The sequence below is a fragment of the Syngnathus scovelli genome, chromosome 19 (assembly GCF_024217435.2).
Source record: "Syngnathus scovelli strain Florida chromosome 19, RoL_Ssco_1.2, whole genome shotgun sequence".
Classification (NCBI taxonomy): domain Eukaryota; kingdom Metazoa; phylum Chordata; class Actinopteri; order Syngnathiformes; family Syngnathidae; genus Syngnathus; species Syngnathus scovelli.
This window is the reverse complement of record NC_090865.1, coordinates 3,664,698-3,688,126: the sequence shown is the minus strand read 5'-3', so window position 1 is coordinate 3,688,126 and position 23,429 is coordinate 3,664,698. Positions and strand designations below refer to the sequence as shown.

Sequence of the window (23,429 nt, the reverse complement as noted above, 5' to 3'; positions counted from 1 at the left end):
TAATAGTGAGCTTTATTTTAAATAATAATTTATCATCTTAACATACTAAACCTACTGCTGCTATAAGTTTACTTTACAAGCTGGCCGCTAGAGGGCAGTGTTGTCACTACCCCCGTATTGCAACTCAGTCATGCCTAAAAAGTCACTTAACGGTTGTTTAAAGCATCCCCAACTTGCTACTGTGCATTTATTTTGTGTTACAGATCCCCCAAAAGAAAGTGCACGGCCATCATCCCCACAAAAATGATATCTAACGATCCCTCCGAGTTTGAAGTCTAGCAGACTGCGTTGAAAAACCGATGAGACAAGTGAGTCCGTTCTAATCATGCAAGATGCCTAACTTGTCACAGTGAGGAAGTCAGAACTTTTGACATCATTTAGTGGCGGGCGGTTGGCTCAGGGTATTAGACGAATACGTCCATTTTTTACCATGCTGAAAATAACACTTGGGAAAAAAGTAGAAGCTCTTCTTCCTTGGCAAACATCTGACAGGACATTCTTTATTTCTTGTACTGCTGCTTCTGGCCTCGTAGGACTTAAATAAAAATATCTTCGGGTGGTGGGGCTTTGATCGGCACCTTAGACGATGACTTATTTTTTTTGTTTATGAGGACAAGGCGCAACAGATGGCAAGCATATCTATAAATAAAGTGCTCCCCTGCATTGGAGATTAGTGCATTTGAGCTGCTTTTTAATGGTCTCGGGCAGAGATTAAAAAGTAAGCTGATTCATAATGCGGTGAATCACTCGTATACCCCAGAGGGAAGTGAGAAGAGAGCGGGGAAAACAGTCCAAGACAAGAAGTTACACATATAAAGAGGAGCATGTTGTCTCCTACTGGTGGTTGAAGTTTCATTAATCCAGAACGCTCAGCACCTGAATGTATTCATTCAAGCACTTTTGGAGCTCTCTGTGTTAAAATAGAAATATCTCCCACATCACAATTTATAAATAGAATAAATATTCCTGTCTTGTTTTTCAAAACTGAATTTTATGAAGGTGAGGAAAAAAAATTATATAACCACTGTTGATCTGCCTACAGATACTGTATAGCCACCCACTTGAGGCTACCTCAGCATCCTCCACAAATATTGACAGGATTCTAAAAAAAATAGATATCCTACATCGCATTGTTCTTTCAAACAATCACTTTCTCAAACAACCTCCTCTCTTCCTTTTTCATTAATTCAGAAACACGGCCATGGGTAAAGCATGGCTGACCTGCGAGAAGGTGATTGGATTGCCTGAGAACTATTGACAACATGTCTGTACGATTACAAACAATCAATGGTTTCAACAAACTAAGAGGACAATTACAGGATGCAGGAGGCTCCTGGTTGTTAATTTACACCATCACGCACTGACTGTTTCATATATGTACAATTTCAAAACATATTGACCTGGCAAAACGGGAATACATTCCGCTGAATCGGATTTATGGCTCTTAATCACAGCGGCTGGATTATCGGCCTGGCAAAGCTGTCCCAATGGCAACCTGTGTGTTTTGACACTCAAATAACATCATGTACAATATGCTGACCATGAGACTACAGTTATGAGTGACGTCATCAGTCTAATAATAAATTTGAAAAAAAAGTTTTGAGAACATTAAGATCACCAACGCCACTAACAAAGTATATTGATTGACAACTGATCACACAAAAACTGAAAATATAAGCATTGTTGTGACTTTCAGCTTGTACCAATATTAAATAATTACGTTTATTTTATATTTTTATTTGATAAAATAGCGGTTTATTTCTTTATTTCATTATGTTCTACTGTTTTATTCTGGGCACTGCTGTTTTTCTTATAACCACAAAACAAAAATCAAGGTGCGCCACTTATGCGCTAGTGCGATTCAGGACCATGGATAGCTCCTGCGCTTAGCCCCGCCTGCTTCTCTTCTGTCCAATCAGAAGGCGGCTTAGCTGGACAAGTCAGGAGCGAGCTTCAGGCACACTGTAAGCCCACAGAGGCGAGGGCAAGCACGGCAGGGGAACTTACAGCGAAGCTCCACTCGAATGGGATAAATACAACAATATTAACGCTCCGATTAGCCTCACTTTTTGTATTTGTGTGCGCGTGAGCGAGCCCAGGACTGGAGGGGACGGAAAATGCACTTCTAGGGCCAAATATCAGCGTCGTTTTCTCCTTTTTGGACAACGGAACCGCTCGACGCGTACTCAAGTTTTCCTCGAAGTGCACCTGAAGAGGATTTTTTTCGGGGGCCAGGGACGGACAACATGGGGAGCGAACAATACTTACCGGAGCTTCAGGCGGAGAAGGAAATGCTCGACCCGGCTTTCCAGCACTCTCTGCGGCTACTGGAGCAAGGTAAGATTCGATCGTGCAACGGGGAAGCGACACCTCATTAGGTACACCTAATCAGATCCAATTAAGACTGATTTCTTCTGATTGACTGAAGATTCAGAATTCTGAAGGGAAAAAGCTGACCAGGGTTAATATAACTTCTTAGATGATGCAATCTTTTTGGTTATTTTTGCCAATTTTGTTGGTTTTCAGACAAAGTCACAAATTGGTAGTGCTGGCTTGGCTTCAATTTCTACTCACTGATTGTTAGTGTGATTGGTTGTCAGCTTTAATATTTATATCCACTTAAAAAACATATGTTTATTAAAGACTCTAAATAAATAATCACCAAATAAAAGCAAGATGGTGAAAGCGAGAAGTCATATTTTAGTTTCATCAAAACGCAGCATCTTATAGGTGGGATTTAAATTTATACACACTTTGATCACATCTCAAGGGGTTCAGAAAGTTTTTCTAGCATCACTGAGAAAAAGCAAATTTCAAACGAGTTGATAGCTGACTGTTGTAATTTATCTCGGTGTAGCCCTGAGGAACGCCTCACCAGCAGCACGAGGCACACGTCCAGTGTAAACATTCACTAACTAATTTATGCTTTCAGGCGCTCAGCTTGTCCCATGTTGCCTCTGTTCCCCAAACTGTTTTTTATGCTCCCCCCCCAAAAAAATTGAGGCAGAGTTTCCTTCCTAATATATTCATCTTCCACCTATACATAATATAAATAGGCTATTTTTTTCAATTCAGAGCTGAAATGATTTTCCCACTGAGTTCAACCGGACAACACGGCGAGTTGAAAAATCAATCTGTGACATTTTATTACATAAGCACAACTTGGCAATGCAAGAAAAAGAAAAGGTCTAAAAGAGTCTGTCACCACTCTAAAAGCGGCAAATACTGTTATCTCGCTTTTACACAACAGATGGAACACGCCGCTGTTTCATTTCTTCTACCATCTTGCTGATGAATTTTCAACTTTGTTAGGCTACTGGCAAGAGGAACTGTAGTTAGAGCATACAAACGGGGAATATAAAATTATTCCAGGTCTGGGGAGAGTTCTTTTCAAATGAAATGAAGGGAGTATTCAGTAGGGGAAGCCCAGGGACTCTTTCCAGCGTGGCTCTTCTCTATTAAGTACTTTAAATATGTCCCTCAAACGAGCAGGAAGTTCTTTACATCAATGTTGTGAACATATGTCAAGATTTTGTTAATGATCAGCTATTATGTCCATTTTTAATTGGATATTCCAAACTTTATCAGCTGGCTTGCCTTCACAGCCCCCCCAAAAAACTACCTGTAATCGCTTCAAACTGTCAATTTTGAGATAAGTATCCTCATTTTGGAGAAAGATGCCTCATGGTTAATTTATACATCTCATCAGCAGAGCAGCGGGGGGTATTTTTAGCCGCGCTTAAATTTGGCCTCAAGTGTGAGCACTTTGTGGGTGAGGATGCCCAGAAGTGAGGGAAAATCAGCTTTGGCATGGGATCAAAGGGAAGAGATAGCGATTTGTTCGTGGGGGGAAACAGTGCACGATAACGATCTTCCGATCCCCGACTGGTTGACGTGCCGAGCCACACAGCGAGCGGTCCCGACTGGTCCCTGCGAAAGCGCCGGCAGGAGACTCGACCCCCTGCACGTTGGAGTGAACTTGCTGTAAGAGGGCAGACGAGGGAGCACCGGCGAGCTGCTTTGCATTCAGACGAGCTCAGCCTGAGTGTTTGCGTAGCTTTTTGGAAATATAGGCCAGGCAGCTGTGAAAACCAAATAGGACCTCTTTGACATGCTCACGTTGGTTTTCATCTCAATTAATGAGACGCTGATATCGTATTCGTAATCGGCGTTATTATCGAAATATGATGATAAGATGAAATATCTGGTTGTCACACTTGAATGGTTCTGAAATGGGCACATGAGTCAGATCCTTTGAGCACCGTTGTTGTACAAATGATCCATCAACATATTGCAGGGATACAATTGCCATTTGGTGCAAAGCTTACTTTAGATTCAGCTGTCGAGATTGTCAAATTTTGCCCAAGCCGCCTTTAGGCCGTCTACAAGAGTCGACTCTCAATCAAAGCTATGCGATAAAGTGTCTTAAATAATATATATTGCAACCTCCATGCTATTTTAGATGGGATGTAAAAATAGGAGGAGGACTAGTGATGATGTTGGACAATTGACATTCCAGGTAATAGTCATGTCCCGTGATACAACCCAAGATTATGGTAGCGGCCAAAAAGCTCAGCTCTAATTTCATACACGATTTAATCACTGTCATTACCGCTGCGACCAAACGACAAGTTGGCCAACCTGACTTGCTCCAAAGGCAGCAGTGGGCTAATGGTGTCACTTTGTCATTTTTGACAGCATGTGAACTACCCCCCCCCCCCCCATAAAAAAAAAAACCCACACAACTCAACTTCAGACAAATTTATAGTTTATACTTTTTCTGCTATTTGACTTTGGAATACATCTTGATCTCCTTCTGACAGCCACCGTATTCCTTCCCTTCGCATCTTCATTTTTTTTTTTTGTGCGGCTGGCACGTCTATAGAGGATTGCACTGGATTAGCTTCTCCGCCTTCCCAACTGATCCCATCCATTTTGTGTAATCCAACTCAATTTAATTATGTTTATCGTTCCACCTCGCCGGCACGGCGGCGCCGCACCTCGGCCAAGATAAGCCGGCGTCTGCCCGAGCCTGTTGCTGTCTAAACAGATGTCACCTACACATTATTTACACCCTCAAACATAATATTTGACATATTTTGGTCAGATTAGCAATCTGTGACCAGTTGTGGGAATAAATGCTAATTTCCCCACCAGACCTTTGTCCTTGTCTGTCCTGACTCTATTTTAAGAGCCTGACACTAAAAACTAATCGTGCAGATTTTTTTTTTAAAGGACGTTGACTTTCCCCCCCTTTATAACGTGCCAGGCTGCCATCCAAGCCATTAAAATCGAGTAGCATGCCATATTCAATATGTTATTAATTTTTGTGAGGTTCTGCTTTAAAGCAAAAGTTTATTAAATATTTATTTTACACGTTCCCAGTGGGATAATATAAGCAGATGTGTGTTGTTGCTATGTTTACAGTTGCAATCGGCTGTAAAACATTCATTAGGTCTTACAGTGGAACCGTAAACACGAGGTCAGATGAGCGTCGTAACAAGCATGGAGTCATGGAGTCTTTTCCTCGCGTTACACAATTACCAGAACCGTTCCGAGTTTGACACTTCTACCGCCGGCTCGCCGTGTCACTTGGCGGCGTGTCTCGTTAAAGTTCTGCCGAGGCTTGGACCAATAAAAGGCTCGTTAAAAAAGAAAGAAAAAAAAATGTACATCTCTGTCTGCTTGTTAAATTTTGAGTTGCAGCCACATTGTTAGTTACTGCAGTGCCATGGCCCAACGTGAATTTTGCCATATTTTCAGCAAAATAAATGATTTTACTTCTTGCTGTTTGAAGACTTGGAGGATTAACTGGAAAAAATGTCTAATAAGGAAAAAATAGTGAACTACTTTCAAAGCCAGTTTTAAGACCTGAAACCAATTATGTCAATAATCGATTAGCCGACAGTGCGCCTTATAGTCCGGTGCGCCTTATATAGGGACCAAATTCCTAAATTTAAACTGGCCTGAAGGATTGTGTTATGAAATCAATCATAAGTGGCCCTCTGAAGACTATGAATCATGAATCAAAAAAACAATGGATCATTATTTTGTGATTATAAAGTAATTTGTTGCATCTGAAGTTGAAGTAAAAAAGATAAAGTGGAGAATGATTTGATTTGGATTAAAAATCTGACATGACGCATTAATGGTGCGCCTTATAGTCCGGTGCGCCTTATATAAGGACAAAGTTTTAAAATGGGCCATTCATTGAAGGTGCGCCTTATAGTCCGGTGCGCCTTATAGTCCGGAAAATACGCTAATTGACGAATTAAATACCTGCAGTGTTCTTGCCGTATCCAAAATGAACGGATCAACATTGCTTCCATTGATTTCTCTTCTGCAAAGCACAACATCTCCGTCACCTTGGCCGACAGTTATGAAATTAGAACCGCCCCCCCCCCCCCCCCCCACTCCTCCTCCTCACCCTCCCTCCCGCTTTCAGAACTTTCAGCTATTCATCAGACACCTCATTCAGTAGTGATGGGATGACATGTATGCGCCACAAATAATACGTGTCGGCCGCAGATGTGTGTAATTACAGCGGGCATGCAAGTCAACACAGTAAATGTGTCGATGAGATGCTTGCGGGAGGTGAATAGATAGAAATCAACTTTATAGATTTGTGGTCCGCGCCCGCTTCCCCACTGGAGAGCAAAGGTTTTAATTGCTGTCTGACCAGGGGCTGGTCCAGTGTGAAGATGGGCCACGTTGATACGAGACCCTGCGGTTGTTATATTGACTGACAGCTTCTCATCCCGGAACAGCCGATAAGTACATGAGGACACACGACTGGGTTGCTGCTGCGAATGTGAGTTTTTGTAGAAGCTAACAATGTAACCCACAGCTGTGATTTATTTTTTTTTTTTTAATAAACAAACAAATATTCCAAAAACGTGACCTTCCTGTAAAGTGTTAGTTTTACATGCTTGACCTTTTTCGACTCAACTGCCATTTGGGGACTCCGCACGACAGCGGGAGACTTTGCACTGCATGTGTCATTGATCTCGCTGCCTACCCCCCCCCCCCCTCCCTTTTGCGTACCTGCGGTCGAACCGCAAGGGGTAATTGTCATCCTGCTGACGGCGACGAGTGTCACGCACCTTCCATTTGTCACACGACACGGAACCCTTGTGAGTCAGTGTGGTAATCATGTTCATTTGTGCAATATTCTTCCCGCCAAAATAGTTGACACCAAAATCTCATTTACACTTAAACAGAGCAAAGCGTATTCAGGCCTACCTACTCCTCCCGTTGCATATCACAAATAACCCCCTTGGGCTAGTCGCTACTGTCTGCCTCATTATCATATTTATTTAAAGTATCATATGACCCATTTCATTCCAACACGGGATCCTCTTGTCATGATTGAGCGCTTCCGTATTTAAGGGCAGGAGCAGCTGTGCACAATAGGAGCGCCGCTATTAAATATCTTAGCTCCGTCCTTGCCAATGCAATGAAGGGAAACACCTCCGGACTAAAAACTGTTGTGGCGACAGAGTGGAATTTGTCATTTGTAACATGAAATGGACCGCATCTGATGACGGCAGCAATAACACACACCAAAAAAAAAAATCCATCCACTTTCCCGGCCTACACGTCAGTGGCAACCCGAATAGCCGTCACCAAACGACTTGTAGTGGCTGCTGGCCCGTGGCTTGTAATGGAAGATGAATAGCAATCCAGTTGTCAGGTTCAGCTCGGAGTTATCGAATGGTTTCTCTGGATATGTTTCTCCGGACTTGCTCGTATTGATCTGCTGCTTGGAAAACGTATGTGTTCTATTTGAACGCAGTCAGAAAAAAACTTGTCGCTTGTTGACTTGGGACTAACTTGACTTGACTAACGTCCCTTAATCCCAAACCTTAGGTCATCTCCATTTTTTTTTTTCCACAGATTTCATTGATTACCCTAAGCAACCGTGACCTTCTAAAGGATTTTTCCGCAATTTATCGATAAGCGCTTATATTTAAATGCATTACGGGATGATTTGATGCTAACACAACTCATGCTAACTCTTTTAAAATGAGATTTTTTTTCGGGGGAAGTGACCAACTTAAAAACATGCCCCTAAAGATGTGAATTAGTCTCTAAAATGGATGGATGGTTTCGGGTCGGAGCCCATTTCCAGCTGACCTAGTGCAAATTGCACCCTGGGCGTTTGGTGACTTGGATTCATTCCACACCAGCTGCATAAAACTCAGCCCCTGTGCAAACTATGCTACTACCAGTGACCCCCTAAATTTTTTCAAACTTTCATATACATGTAAAATCGCACCTTAAAAGACTCCTAAAATGGAAATTTTATCATCAAGGGCCGGATCCAGTCGAGACACTTTGAATCCAACAGCTGTGTTATGGAGTGAGCGGCGGCCATGATGGTTGTCTAACGGCATCTTCCAGGGAGCTCATAAACCAGCTGTTATTCTCTCGTATTGACACAGACGAGAGTTTTCCGATTCCGGCATGGAATCGTCAGCAAAGAAGCTTTAATTGTAAACTTAGTTAGCTTAATCGTCCCATATTGTTGGTATTGATTTGTTAATGATTTAGCCAGCAAGTGTCACGATTCCAATTGGCTCAAAGTTGACTGCTGTCTCAACAGTGCGGATAAAGTGAGTCTGACCTTTCACTGCTGAGATTCCATTATCACCTAGCCACAGTTGGAATGTGTACACTTTAAAAGCTCATTTCGCACCTCGGCGAGACAGCGTTAATTTATTTTTTTTCCTCGTCGTTCTATTCCCGACCCAGATGCGGCGGCGCAGATTTAAAATAAGCCCGTTAACCTGGCAAAATTGCATTCCCAAGAAGTACAGAACTAGCGGCCTCGGAGCCTGGTGGAACTTGACATGGGCAGCTTCGTGTCTTTGCCAGTCGGGAGCCGCAATGCTAATGATGTTCAGTGGGTGGGTGATGCTCGCAGGCGTTGCGCATTCCTCCGCTCTGGTGTGAGAGAGAGAATTCGCACTTTCTGATGACACGGAGCTGCATCTTTGGTGTGAACTGTCAGCCTGAAGACGATGTACAGCACTCACCCCCCCTCCCCTCGCCCCGTCTCATTTTCACAGCCATATTTGCTCATATGCACGTCTCAGGTCGCTGCTTTGACATTGACAACGTTGTCAAAGATTACTCTCACGCGGCGTTTCCCCGCTAAGAATGCTGGCCTACATCTCGGTAGGACATTGAAGGGAGCAATGAGTGGTTAAGATGCACCCAAATGGGAAAACAAGCCTTGTTATTCCGATAGACCCCCCCCCCCCCCCCCCCCCCACACCTCTTGTTATTCTCCCATTTCGGGATAACTCGACACACCAATGCCTGACAACATGCCACGGAATATCGTTAAAATGTTGACGTGACACTTCAATTTCCTCTCCGTCAGTCAGTGAAGCTGCCGGATGTTTCTTTACGCCGGGTTGGACTGACAGCTCCAGATGGATTTGGAACCTCGGTTAGCTGGGGAAATAAAATACGTGATTACTTTCATGCAAATAATTGCGAGAAAAAAAAAACTGGATCAACAAGTTATTTCGTGTGGGTTACACGCATTTTATGAAATTTAATCTATTTCACGAAAAGATAGGTCAAGGATCAAATTAAAGTCTTATCTCAAGGTGCCACTATTTAGCAAATTGTGCTACTCGAATGTCGATCTTCGGGGAAGTCGGCAATATGAGTGCAACATTAAGGACGTCTGCCTGTATTTGTTAAATAATCACAAAATTGATCTTGTTTACTGCAATCCCAGCATGAAGGTGATGCCCCGCCCCCCAACCCCCCCCGGGTCCTCTATTTGCCCTCTACGGCCCTGGCGAGATTGTCATCAAACTGATGCGCCCTGGAGAGACAGCTGGCGGCATTGCTGACTCAACTGTGGCCCAGAATCATCTATTAGTTTTTACCTGGCACCTCTCGCCACAAGATTCCTAAAGTACTAAATGAAGCTAGGCATATTTTCATCTTTCCTGACAGCTCGGCGGCAGCTGCGGTTGCAGAAGATGTCACTCGTTGCGCAATCTGTTGGAGTTCTGTCGACCTGAGCGCGGATATGCAAAAGCACCCCAAAATCATCTTCAATTTACTCCGATAAAAAAAAATATTTTATATGCTGTCTGTGATTTGCACACTGGCTATAAAAAAAAGCCTTTAGGACTTCACAAAATCAAATGACTGTGGTCACATCATCCACCTTTTTGAAAGGTCTTACAGCCATGAGTGATGCAATAAAATAAAACGAGCTGACTAAGCATTTTACCGATTTTTCATTCTTCAAATGGCAGATTTGACAATTCTCTTTACAAAAAAAAAAAATGTCATCCATGATATATGTAATATAACATATACATTTTCAGTCCAACTATTGTATGCATATTTTTTTTATAGCTTTTGCCCTGGTGATTGTTTGGCCTCCGGAGAAAATCAGTGCAGGTGCTGCGAGCCGAAGTGTCATCCCCTCCGGCGAACGGTCGATAATGAAAACCGCATGAGCGACGCAAAGAACTCAGCAAACTCCTTTTTCATTTCCTTAATCTCTGCCCGCAGGCTGCGTCCGGTAACACGCAGCCATTATTTTCCAGCACTTGATCACTCATATCGTCTCCTATGGGAACGTATTAAAGTCGAGAGAAATCCACTGCGCAAATAAAGAATGCGCTGTAATTTGATCACCTTAATAAAGATGGTGAACAAATGGCTTTGGCTTTCTGTCCAATGTTTCGTTGGAACCAGGAGCTGTTTGACCGTAGGAGTTCTTTTTGGACTTTTGAACCTATGTATTTTTAATCACCGTCTTAGCCGGCGTCCATTTTTATGAAATCCGACTTTCTACTCAGGAAAGCAGTAAGTGCATCAGCGAGGTTTGGAATTAACAAACCGTCGCTATCTCAGCAGCTAAGCACTCACAATTAATTTAATCAAGCAGAGTTGCAGCATAAAATAGAGAACCTTTGTTGGCATTTGGCAACCCGCTGCGAAATGTTAACCAGATACGGTGACCAATCACGAATTTAAGTAGGGCCGGTTATTTTCCAAAATTACAGCCAATTAATCTCCCATTAGTGCCATCAGTCGGGTCGCCCCAACACCGAAACAGACAATTCAGCCTTTTAAATCTAATTTCCTGAAAGCTCTCCTGCAAAATTAGAGCTAATAGTAAACTGTAAGTGACAATTAGGTGCACTAATTGAAGGACATTACAAAGAGAGCAGGCACCATGACGTCCATTATTACTTGTCGTTAACCGCTACCCAATGATCGGAGTTTTTTGCGCCTTAATTAAAATATCATTATTTTCCAATGATAAATTGCAAAAACTGTCGTTGAACTACGTGTGGGTACTCCGATACCAAGTATCCGATACCCGGTCTTAGATGAGGACTTTTTAAAGCTCGTTGATATGCTCCCTCTCATTATTTATTTAGCCTTTTAGCAGCGTGACCTTTAATCGCAGTCTCGGCCCTTGAAAGCGTTTCGGAGGCAGGTGGTAATGATCAGATGTCCAAATACTTCTGTTCGTATTGAGCATTTATGAAAACAATACGGGCTCTCTGTGCAATTAGTCTTGACTCAATCAATGAGCGTCTGCTTCGCTCTTGTCGTACACGTGAGATTAGATGAGCGGACAAGAAGGATATCACATTTGTGGAGAAAAAAAAAAGATTTTTTGCAGCTCTCGCCTCGGAAAACACGGCCGTCTCGGATGAAGCGGCTCGGCTGGGTGTTCGCCACCATCTTTGGAGACGTTTCAATGACGGTGCCGGCTGGGGCTTTGTTGAAAAAGGGGAGGAGCGGCCGTGTCCATTTACCCGGGAGGGAGCCGGTGTAATCCATCAGCCCCGACCCAGCCGCCTCGTGCTGCCCGCCCCTCCACCCTTCCAACATCTCTCTTCCTTTAACTCGCCTCTAAAAAGCTTCACATGAAATTGTTTTTATTCAGCACTTTTCAGTCGGAAGCAAAACCAGCAGTTTTTCGGTTCCCGGTTCGATTCCCGACATTCACTCACGTCTGCTTAAACGTGATCTGATTAAGAGGCGTATTTTATCACCAACGTTTCGGATACTTGCGTTCATCGACTTGCCTGCTTGTGTTCCTCGTAAAGAGATAAAAGTCGACGGCGGCTATCTTTCAGTTTTGTTCACGGCGGTTTGTGCCTGAAATGTAAAAAGCTGCAGGTGGAGTCAACTTTGGAACATCTAAAAAAAAAAATCTCTGTCTTCCCGATTAGAAAGTTTTTAATTCAGCAAGTAGTCTAATTTGAGAAATGTTTATTGACACATTGACGACTTCCAAACCAGTGATCCAGAAAATCTGTAATCAATACGCAGCTTTGAGCGATTTGGTGGTGTTGTTTTTTTTTTTTTTTTTTTTGTGGCCCACTATATAAATAAATAACATGGGTGGACAGCTGGAGGCTTGACATGACCCAGCTGTCAATAAAACATGCAGTAAAACAAAATGTTGTGTATTGTAAAGCCAATTCAGAAATGGTGTCAAAGCCACCTCGAGCCAATCTAACTTAACATCACGCCGATGGAGAACATCTAACTACCCTAATTCATTTGCAATATTGATCTTTTTTTCCCAGGATTTGCTGTTCTCTCGCATGCAAGAGCGACAACGTAATTGATTTGGCACGGTTAGGAACGGGACTTGTCTGAGCTTGTTTTAGTTTCGGGAGAGAAGGAAATGTGGAGGAAAATACTGGAAATGAGAGAGAAAAAAAACAACAACGATCTGGCAGGTCATGGTAGGAGTGTGTCATTTGTTCTCACGGTATTGCGAAATGAAATTTTTCTTCGATTGGTGTCGGGACAAGTCGAGATATCGGGTGGGCGATTGCGCAATAGCTCGCTGTTGGTTCAATTCCCGCTTTTGTGATGGTGTGATTGCGACTGAGAACCATCACACCTGGATGGATGGATGGATGGATGGATGGATGGGTGGATGGATGGATGGATGGATGGATGGATGGATGGATGGATGGATGGATGGATGGATGGATGGATGGATGGATGGATGGATGGATGGATGGATGGATGGACGGCTATTAAGCATCTCTGCAAAGCATTCAACCCCCAGCGGCTTCCTCCAACTTGGGCCGCCATTCAAAGCTTGACTTTGAAAGTGAAGGAGTAACCACTCATTATGATGATTCCAGCGTGTATCTTGATAAAAGTGCCTACGCTGAGGTCGAGATAATGATCTTCATTAAGCCCCACGGTTTTACCCCCCTCCCATCCTCAACCCGCCCCCTTCTCACACACTAACGACGTTTTTATGTGTAACTTCATTAGAGGGAAGGATACTGAAAGCATAAACATCAGCGCTGCTTAATTGTAGAATGACTTGGCCTTCTTTACCCCCCTAAAAAAAAATCCAGTGTGGATGATTTATTATTAAAAAGTCCTGCTTTTTCGGCCCCATCCAGAACTTAAGCATCTTCTGGCCTTGCTGTTTTGTTGTGCACGGCGGTGCGCTGATAGTCTAATGAAGACAAAGCGGCGGAGGCTTGCCGGCGCTGTGCTTAACGGAGACAGTGATTGGTCACCAAAGGCCTCTTGTGGAGTCCAGCTCTGCATTTGCTCATTATATCTACTGTAGGTTAACATTACACTATTTTTTTTTTTAATACAAAGCATAATTGTTTCAAAATAGACTGCAGGCACCTCTTTGTTGGTTCTTTCGATGTAAGTTCACTCAACTTGCATACAGTTCCAAATAAGCCATTTTTGTGAAGTATTTACACTCGCCGTTTCTGAAATCTAAAAGGTCTCAGTTGTAGAGGAGGACTTTCATTTCTTACCATCTTTAAAGGGAATATTTGATGAAGCTGTGTTCGGATCAGGACTGTTGGAATAGCATTAACCTATTTATGACGCCTGAGGAACGAGCTAATTTCACATTCAGAATTTCAAAGTTGACTTTTTTTTTTTACTCCAATGAGACTTAAATGTAGCAAGAAGTACGAGGAGGCATGTTAGACACGCTGGTCTTGATAATTTAGCAGAACTTCTCAGATTCCTGGCAACATAACTTTTACTTTAACACCTCGAGGAGAGGCTCGCTTCCCATGATCTCCCCTGCTGCTTCTCAAAATTTGGTGCATGAGTCGCAAGAATTTTTTGGCAGGTGGAGAACACTTTGGATAATCCCATTTGCCAAAGTGTGTCTTCAAGCGAACGAGTGCCAACATGAATTCACTTCAACTATCAAAATGATCAAATAACGTCGACCCTGTGATGCAACATTGGAGCATCAAGCCGGGAGCCATTTTGGCATACGTGAAGGAGAAATGTTCCCAAAATGGAATCACCATATTTTTTTCCACACCCATTCGTTATTTAGAAAGCTGACAATGGCGTCTGTTATTAGCTGGATGGATCCCTGACTTCACAGGCTGCAGACTGAAATGAAGGAGGCACCACTCAAGGGGCTCTCCGTCTTAATCCTCGGACATTATCTCGACACTGTAAGCGGGTCTTGGCTCGTTACCTCGCAGTCGAGAGCCAGTCTGGCAGTGCTGCAGAAAGAGAGAGAGAGAGTGGTGAAACGAGGGAAGCGGAGGAGGGAGGGAGGGTCTCCCTGAATGTAATCTCCAGATTAGGGGGGGTGAGACGAATTCTTGCTGCCAGCCTGACCTTGTGGAGGCATTGGAAGAGTTGGAGTCAAATAAAAATTTGGGCAGTTTTATTTTTTTTAGTTTTCGCTTTCGTGTGATTTACACAAAATGCACTTTTGAGACGCGTGCGAGGGAAACTGTGTCTGGCGCTGACCTTCCTGCCTGCGAGCCTTGGCGCGGCAGCCCAGCAAACAACAGAAACACCAACACTCGTTTGTTGTAATTTATCGAGACGCGGGGAAGCCTCCTCTTATGCAAATACACTCGAGTGTAGCATTAATGAGCTTTTTACAGCTTCCATTCCCCTGTAATGAACTTATGTATGACCTCACTACTTTTAAAACATTTGCTTTTCTCGCATGCTGTGCATATATTAGTTTGCCGCCTTTGGAAATTTAAATGCATATTTTTAAATATTATGTTATCTTCAACAATTAAACCTGAAAATGTGCAAAAAAATCTTCTTCTTCAGCGAGTAAACTAAGTGTGACTACCGAACAGCGCCTCTGCTGGTCGCAGCCAAGTAGTGCAGTCTTTTAATAACTCCAACAAATATGTCAATTAGCATTAGCAGGCTAATAATTGGGTTGAAAAAGTATGCTTGTACTCCAGACAGCATATGTGTATATTTTTTTTCTCCCTCCCCTAGAGCTAAGTACGAAGGTATATCTTTTTCTGCGGATGAATAATAAATGCGACATTTCTGCTCCATTGCAAAACAAAGTAATGAGTCTGTCGGCATCAGATGCACTAAAGACTAACATATCAACTCTGTGCCGTGTTTCATTTGAACCTTTTTTTTTTCTCTACCGGAGACATTTGCTGGTGGTTGCAACTCACTGTCTTCCTAGGTTGGAATCAATTATAATTTTTTTTTGATAAAGCGTTTCAACAACAAAATAACGTGTCACTTTTGTCACGCTGCGTGATTAGAAGTGAGAGCAACATGGCCGGGAGGTAACATATGTAACGGCACTTTAACGTCAAAGGCAAAAAAAAAAAACATCACGCTGTGTTGCTTAATTGAAATGTCAGATGTTTTTGTTTTTTAAATTATTTTCAACCAAAGAGATCATGAATGCAGCTCTAACCCTTTATCGCGGCTGAAAGCTTTTTGAGCGTGAAGCAGACGTGGCTAGAAGACACGACAGGCCCTCTGCTGTAGTTTGAACCCGTAATGCCGCCATGAAACACTTTGGATGTGCAACTAATTGTAAAGCGCCAGTCAGTTCCGCTAGATTGAACAACAATATGGACTCTGACACACCTCCTGAGGATTTTTATGTTCATTCACGTTTGTATTTTTTTTGTAATCGGAAAATTTTGAGGATTTGGAGAATTTTTAACGATTAATCGATTTTATCGAGATTAGTATCGATTAAGCCAGGGGTGTCAAACTTTTCGCGGGCCGCATTGTAGTCATAGCTTCTTTTGGAGGGCCATTATGACTTTATTATATTATGTACGGTAAAAGCTACAAAACAAACTGACAAATAACTCGTTTTCAAATCAGACGAGTAAAAACTGGTCAAAAAAAAAAAAAAGATATTATTAAAAGTGAAGACAATTTGCAATTCTAGTAATGACACACGAATTTGATGCACAATTTGTCCACATAAAATGATGTGGCCGGCCGTATCTGGCCCCCGGGCCTTGAGTTTGAAACTTGTGGATTAAGCGATGGAGACAATTTCATCGTTTTTTATTGATTGTTTTGTCGCCACTTAGCATTATAAAAGGCTTATTAATTGAAAGTCTTTGTCGTGCTTCTCCAAGTGGCCATATTAGAAGTTGTGAGAGAGTTTCCTGGAAAAAAAATTAAAAATACAGCACGACAGGCACTTTATGTTCATGTAGGCGCTCTGAACAGCTGTTAAAGACTCCGAAGCTGTGCACACTTCACTTTTCAAACGCTGGCAAGAAAAATGTGCTGTTTGTTAGCCCCCCCACTAGCTGATCCCAAGCGGGTGAGCGAGAGGTCGATTCGGACGCAAAATGCCGCCTCCTCTTCAATAAGTCAAATCTTCTCTCTCGACAAAAGCAAAAGTGGGACAAAATGAAGCTGAAGCAATCTCGGTATCTCAGCCTGAGTGTTTTGAGAGCAACATTTCGGAGAAGATGGAATCTTTCTCGACATGTTGCTAGGTGATGCATTAATATTAATGATGTTTTTTTTTTTTTTTTTTTTTCCTCACAATGCCTTTGCTCCATCCTCAGGATAAAAGTGATATCTCTATCTCCCTGATAGCTCAATTATCCTTGGAAAAAAAATGAGACTCAGGAATTTTTTTTTAATTACTTCCGCCAATAATAATGCAGTGGGAGCTTTATTGATTATTTTTTTTTTTGCTTCTAATTTGCACATCTTTGGCTTAGTGTAATTGAAAAAATGTGGATGGAGTTGATCTGTTTGTTTTCATCACTCTCATGCAAGTCAGTTATTCGAAAGAGATGAGGTCATTAGAATAATATTGGAAGTTCTAAGAAAAAAAATCAATATATTTTTCTAAATTTTATATTTATTTTACTCAGTCGGTTTCTTTAGACTTTATTCCTGTAACTTTTTTTCCTCCCACCCACGTTTTTGTGCTTCTGTGATTCCTTCTGTTATTTATTCCTTTTCTTTTCAGTGTGTCTCTAAAACTCCTTCACGGCGTATGAAACAGTCACAAAAGTAATAATAATAGTAAAAAAAAACACACTAAAGGCTTAGTCTGCCCTCATCTTTTTCTAAATCATTTTTATGTCACACGAAACAATTTTGAGATGGAGTTTGCCCTCCGTCTCACCCTTTCTGTTACCAGGATTTTTTATTTTTTTTTCCCCCTGTTTTTCTTGTTGCTTGCCCGCATTCACAAGTTGCCCTTTCTGCAAAATCATTTTACCAGAGCTGAAAGGCCGCTGTTATCCATCTGATTAAGTGTTCAAGGTTACGCCTCTCAATACATCAAAGTCGATTGGCGCGACAAGAAAAAATTGTCGGGAGCAGCTTTTATTTTTTTATTTTTTTTTAACTCCAACATATTTTTGCATTTGTATTTTATGGGAATCGAAATAAGCTGACATCAAAGTAATAAGTCGTATTAAAAATGTAATATTTTTTTGTCTTTTCAGAAATCGACAAGATTCAGAAGGACGAAGGCAAGGAGGAGGAAAAATTCATCGACGTCGTCATCAACAAGAACATGAAACTGGGCCAGAAAGTTTTGATACCAGTCAAGCAGTTTCCTAAAGTGAGTCGAGATATTGAACGCGGCGTTTTATTTATAGCCAAGGCAAATCTGCTCCAGTTTGGTTTTCAATTCCTCACACCACCCTTGTTATTTTTGTTGTTGTTTTTTCCTGAATGTTTTTGAATGTCTCATATCAAAAGAACATCTTAGCAAGTGGAACACTATTCCGGAATCGTTCCTCCTCACGCTCACAACTCGATTACAGCGACCTTGATCAATGCCACTTTGACGTCTCCCCATATTCATACCTCTATGAATATTTATGAATTTATGATTGAGGGGAATTATCTCACAGCGGATTTCATTTTAGCGACTCTTGCGATAGATCTCTCTTCACACGTGGTAAATAATCATTCCTCGAGAGATTTTTCCACAAGTCAACATAAACAACCTCATAATAGAAAATTAAAGTCCGAGGTCAGGCGGCATTTTCTGTTAGCCAATAAATATTTGCAGTTTTGTTTTTGCGAGCTACTGATTTGTGACATTTTCACAAAGCGCTTTGCTGTCGAGTATAGAAAAGTAGAAACTGTTACAACATGGACGCTGTGTGTCTTGGCGGAAGGCCCATTAGCAAGGCATAAGGAGTCCCAGCGGTTTATTTCCACTAGTGTGGCATTCTTCCCCGCCTGGAGTAACAAGTGATTTATCCCTCGACTCTCCTTGTCCTGCTGTCCTCAGCACAACAACTCTGCTCGGGCCGTAAGACATTCCATGAATGATGAAAAGATCTCCGCTCTGTGCTCGCAAAGCAACCCCCTCTCCAACATCACATGTTCTTGGTTAGAAATAATACCCACTCTCTACTTTTATCCGAAAAAAAATGGAGGTCCTTGTAATTTAATCTTTTTTTTTGCTACCGTTTCCCAACATCCACAATCTTCTCCCATAGCGTGATGACATCACAGGAGTCCAGACGGGTCATCTAATCCCTCATGATACCGAAAGCATTAGCAAAGCCCCCGAAGCATTAGTCATAGGACAGATTTTTCTGCATGATAAACAGTAAGGGATTTATTTATTTAGAAAACTCATATATGAGGAATAGTATTGGCGCTGAAAACATATTGGCTTCTGTCATTTACCTTGTTTAACGCGCCGAGGAAATTCCACGCAATCCACCGAACGGTCCACATTCAGTTAATGCGATGTATTTTAATCATGAGATTCATTCTGTCGCTCTCGATCCAAATAAGCATACAAGCGTAACTTAAATGTTAATGTAGGTAAAAGCAGTCTCATGTAAAAATAAATCATGTAAATGTAATGCACATTTGCCATCATTAAAACATTGTGTTTTTATTAAAGGTACCGCGTAGTCAATTTTGAAAGGAAGATCCATTTTTATAAAAGTGAAGAGGTATTTTTCGAATACAAGTGGAAAACATTGGCTGATACTTTTAACCAATCCAGCCCTGGCGGGGTATCATATTATGTTGAAAAGTCTTAATGGCTATAAAGTGGCCATATAAGGTAATTATGAAACAGCAACAATATCCATCACTCCATTTTAACAGAATGACTCCAGATTGCAGGAGGTCACTTCCGCCGTTTTTGCAAAGAAATTGGAACATTTATATACAATAGATCAAAACCACCATTTTTTGGGGACTATAAAAAAAATAAAATACCGAAGCACATGTTACTGTGCAGGTAAATCACTAAAGCTTCTCTCTCAAAGCCATCAGCCAGGAATTGGCAGGCCTCGGAATCAGCTCAGTGAACAAAAGGCGCCCAGAGGTAAGGGTGAGCTGAGGTGTGTTACCTCCTGCCAGCTAATTGATGACTTCAACGGTTAAAGGAGACGGCCGAATAAGTCACCGGCGAAGGAAACGTGGAGTAAGGCGGAAAGGCTTTTTTTTGCCTGTATTTTGTCTCACTTTGACCATCTCTGGCTGTGACTTGAATTGGTTTTGGCAAGTGTTAAGCTCTGGCTTTGATGGGTCCCTGAACGCACCGCGACACTGCTTGGCATGGTGATGGCACAGCACTTGGGTTACTTTCAAAGACAGTCACCTTGACAGTTCATTTTAACTTGGTGGTTAGTGAAATTCCACGACATAAAGACTATAATCCAGTAAACCCCCCACCCCGACTAACTATATTTTTGTAAGAAAAACCCAAACGGTGACAAAATACGGTTGTTATAGAGCCTGTATTGATCCCAGTGAGGAAGAAAAGAAAAGGTTTTATTAGCTGTAAAGAAAAGCTTCAGCTAGTTAAGTCTACGTCAAATTGACGCAGACGTCTTTGCGCTTTATCTCGAGCAAACAGCTACTTGATTGATTACTCCCTCCTCTACTTTCTGTTTTTTTTCCCCTGCAGTTTAACTTTGTGGGCAAACTTCTCGGGCCACGTGGGAACTCGTTAAAGAGGCTACAGGAGGATACCCTCACAAAAATGTCCATTTTGGGCAAAGGGTCCATGCGAGATAAAGAGAAGGTAAGTCCATTGTTGCACTTATTTTTTTTTTTAACCATAACTGTGCATCACTCATAAAACAATGTTTCAGAATGTTCCTCCATTAAGCTTTTAAAATGTCACTAAAATAAGGCTGAAGAATATTTATTTATTTTTAAAAAGCATAGTGACATTTAGACAGTAACTAGTTATGAATATTCAGTACAATTAAAAATTGCTTTCTTTCTATTTTGAATCTTTGACAATATCTGCAAAACTGTAAAACTCCTTTTAATCAGTTTATATCTGGATTTTATGTATTTTCTAAAAAGAAGAAATTTGCTGCAAAAAGCCGCTTAACGGGTCCTATTCATCAATGATTATGTGGGTGTCTGAAGAGCGGATATAAACGACCGCAACGGCAGCTCGCAAGGAGCACGATTGATTGCAGACTTTGTTAGCGGGGGCATAAATCGACCGGAGCCGGTCTCGTCGCTGTCTGTGATTTGTCGGCCACAATGATTCTTGTTATCATACAGCGCATTCTTTTTGATTACGGTGATCAATAGTCTCAGACGGTCCAGAAGAGATCCGTCACGGAGATGTGCTGACCCGAGCACCCGTACCTGTCTGCACATGCCCGCCGTGCGATTTAAGAGCAGACGGCTCGGCTCGGCTTCTTCTTTTATTAAAAGAGAGACTTGCTACCATCTTCACCTGACTTTTCTGGGTGTGCTGGAGTTAAGCAGAATCTGTCATTGTTATTTCCAAGGCTTGGAATTTCTGGAACTGAGAACCTGGAAGTCAGTCGGCTGCACAGGCAAAACACCCAAAGGCTTTTTTAAGAAAGAATAAAAATACAGCCGCCTCCTTCTCAGAGTTGCTTCCAGCCACGCTCTGATGCTTCTATTTATGTTTTCATATTTATATGTTAGTAAAACACACTGCATTGCCCCTGATCTGCTCTTAGGTGGGAAAATTTCCACCCTGGGGTGGACGGAAATGTCATTGCAGGAGAAAAAAGTGCAAAGGATAATTGTCCTAATATTTGCCACTCTTGTGTTGACAAAAATGTCAGCGCAGAGGTTTGAAAAGGGATCCGGGTCCGCCCGCCTCTTAGCTGTCCTGCTGCTGTCACGACATGATGATGTAGAGGCATCTGTATCACACGACCCCTCCCCTCCCTGATCGTAATTAACTCATCCATTTTCCTCCCTGGGACTTTCTCTCACAATCCCAACGTAGACGGTAAAATTAATTTACTACGTTTCGCTTCCAGCGAGCTCAGTGTGATTGAATTTTTGTTTTAATTGTCAGGGTGGATTTCTTTTGTTCTAGTTTACTTGTCTGCGTGACTTTTTCCAATCATATTTTATTTACTCATCAACTAAGCTGTGGATATAACACGCACCTGGGTTGTTCTCTGGAAGTATGGTCCAAAACTGTGGGAGCAGTCCAGGTAAAAAAAAATACATGTATTAAATCAAACCTTCCTGCGATGCTTCCTGGTGTTACCTCGGCCACAATTCCTCACCTTCCGCTGAGCTGGCATCACTATATAATCCGTCCCATTTTTCCCCAGACCCATTTCCTTTAATATTTAATTTGAAAGTGGATTTAGCTCAGATATTCCTTTCCCCTCAAAGCTCCGTCTGTTTCCAGGGTGAACTGCTATTTCTAAGAAGATTTATTTGGGGTGTGGGGGGGGGTAGATATTGCGGATAGATATGAGAAACAGACAGCTGTAATCTGTCGCTGTGGGCTGCTTAGCTGCTGCTGGATCATGGATGCATCTTATCATCGCTGATAATGTGGCTTCGGAAATCTTTTATACGCGGGGTGGTTTGTTCATTCATGTACGGATCGGAATCACACAGGTGTAATTTGCAAGGTATTAAATGCAAGATTCGTACGAGCTGTTGTTTTTTTTTTTAACAGCTCCTCTGAGGTTTTCATCTGTTCTTACAATTTCATGGCTGTCATGGACTGTATAGTTTCCCTTTGAATTTTAAAACAAATGACTCATGGTATCATTAAACTGAGTCATCTTTTTCAGACAATAATGATTGTTTTTCCAAGAGATTTTTTTTTTTTTTGTCCTTAATGCAAATATCTCCAACACATAAAAGGGAGAAGCATGGTTAGATCTGCGTCGCACTCTTGCTTACACACTCGACACCGGCGGCTCGGTAAAAGCCCAGATTTATGGAGGAAATTAGCATATCATTAACATACCACAGGCGCTCTTAAAAGAAGGTTATTTATAATTAGATGACATCAGAGACACCGGCTCGCGTGGTGCTGCTGAGGCAGGAGAAGGGAAAGAGGAAGTGGAGACTATCGGAAAGCCCCGGAGAAGATGCTTTTGCTGGAAAAAGTGGGACACGGAACCTGTTGTTTCTTCACGCGATGTTATCGGAGACATTCGGGGGCTTTTGCCGTCCTATTTCCCGACCTGCTTCTGTCGAGGCGGTCCGAAAAAGGCCGCTGTTTACATTATTTCCCGTCATGTTGTTTTAAATTAACATAATTTAATCCCTTTTATTATTACAAACTTTATTAATAAGATAACACTGGTTTGTTATTAACATTGAAAATGTCATTTTAAATTGAATTTATATCGACTAAATAAGGTTGATACCAAAAGCTGGCAGTCTCATTTGAGGAGCGACTAGTCCTGACTGACGGTTGCAATCCAAATAATTTTAAGGATGTCTGTTTACAAGCGCCCCCAAGACGTATCTCTCGCAGTCAAGCATCATTCTCTCACCGTAATGGGAAAATCTGGGCCCATGGCGCAATCTGACAGCTAACTGGCATCCCATTTAGCTGCAATGTTTTCGCCTCCGTCAGGAAGAAGAGCTGCGCCAAAGCGGCGAGACCAAATACCAGCATCTCAACGAAGACCTGCACGTTCTCATCGAGGTTTTCGCCCCGCCGGCTGAGGCCTACGCCAGGATGGGTCATGCCTTGGAGGAGATCAAGAAGTTTCTCATACCAGTATGTTACACACATGCAATGAAAAATGTCCTCAATGGAACAATAACCTTTTTTTTTTTAATTTTTTATCACATATGCACACATATTAAATGGAATTCTCTCCTCCTGCACTGGGCTTATTTACTCTCCCGCCATTTATTATAGATGATCTCTGCAATGCTCTCAGCTATTC

At 42.0% G+C, this 23,429-nt stretch overlaps 1 protein-coding gene across 2 annotated transcripts in view; it reads left to right on the top strand.

The window, feature by feature from the left end:
• Positions 1-1,963: 1,963 nt before the first annotated feature.
• khdrbs3 (KH domain containing, RNA binding, signal transduction associated 3) overlaps positions 1,964-23,429 on the top strand; it is a 42,073-nt gene continuing 20,607 nt past the window's right edge. For both annotated transcript variants that reach the window (XR_007487800.1, XM_049750807.2), the window contains exons 1-4: positions 1,964-2,337; positions 17,739-17,857; positions 20,183-20,299; positions 23,111-23,257. Coding sequence is in view for 1 of the 2 variants with exons in the window: in XM_049750807.2 (XP_049606764.1) it covers positions 2,247-2,337; positions 17,739-17,857; positions 20,183-20,299; positions 23,111-23,257 (474 nt within the window). In the remaining variant the exon portion in view is untranslated. The remainder of the gene's footprint in view (positions 2,338-17,738; positions 17,858-20,182; positions 20,300-23,110; positions 23,258-23,429) is intronic.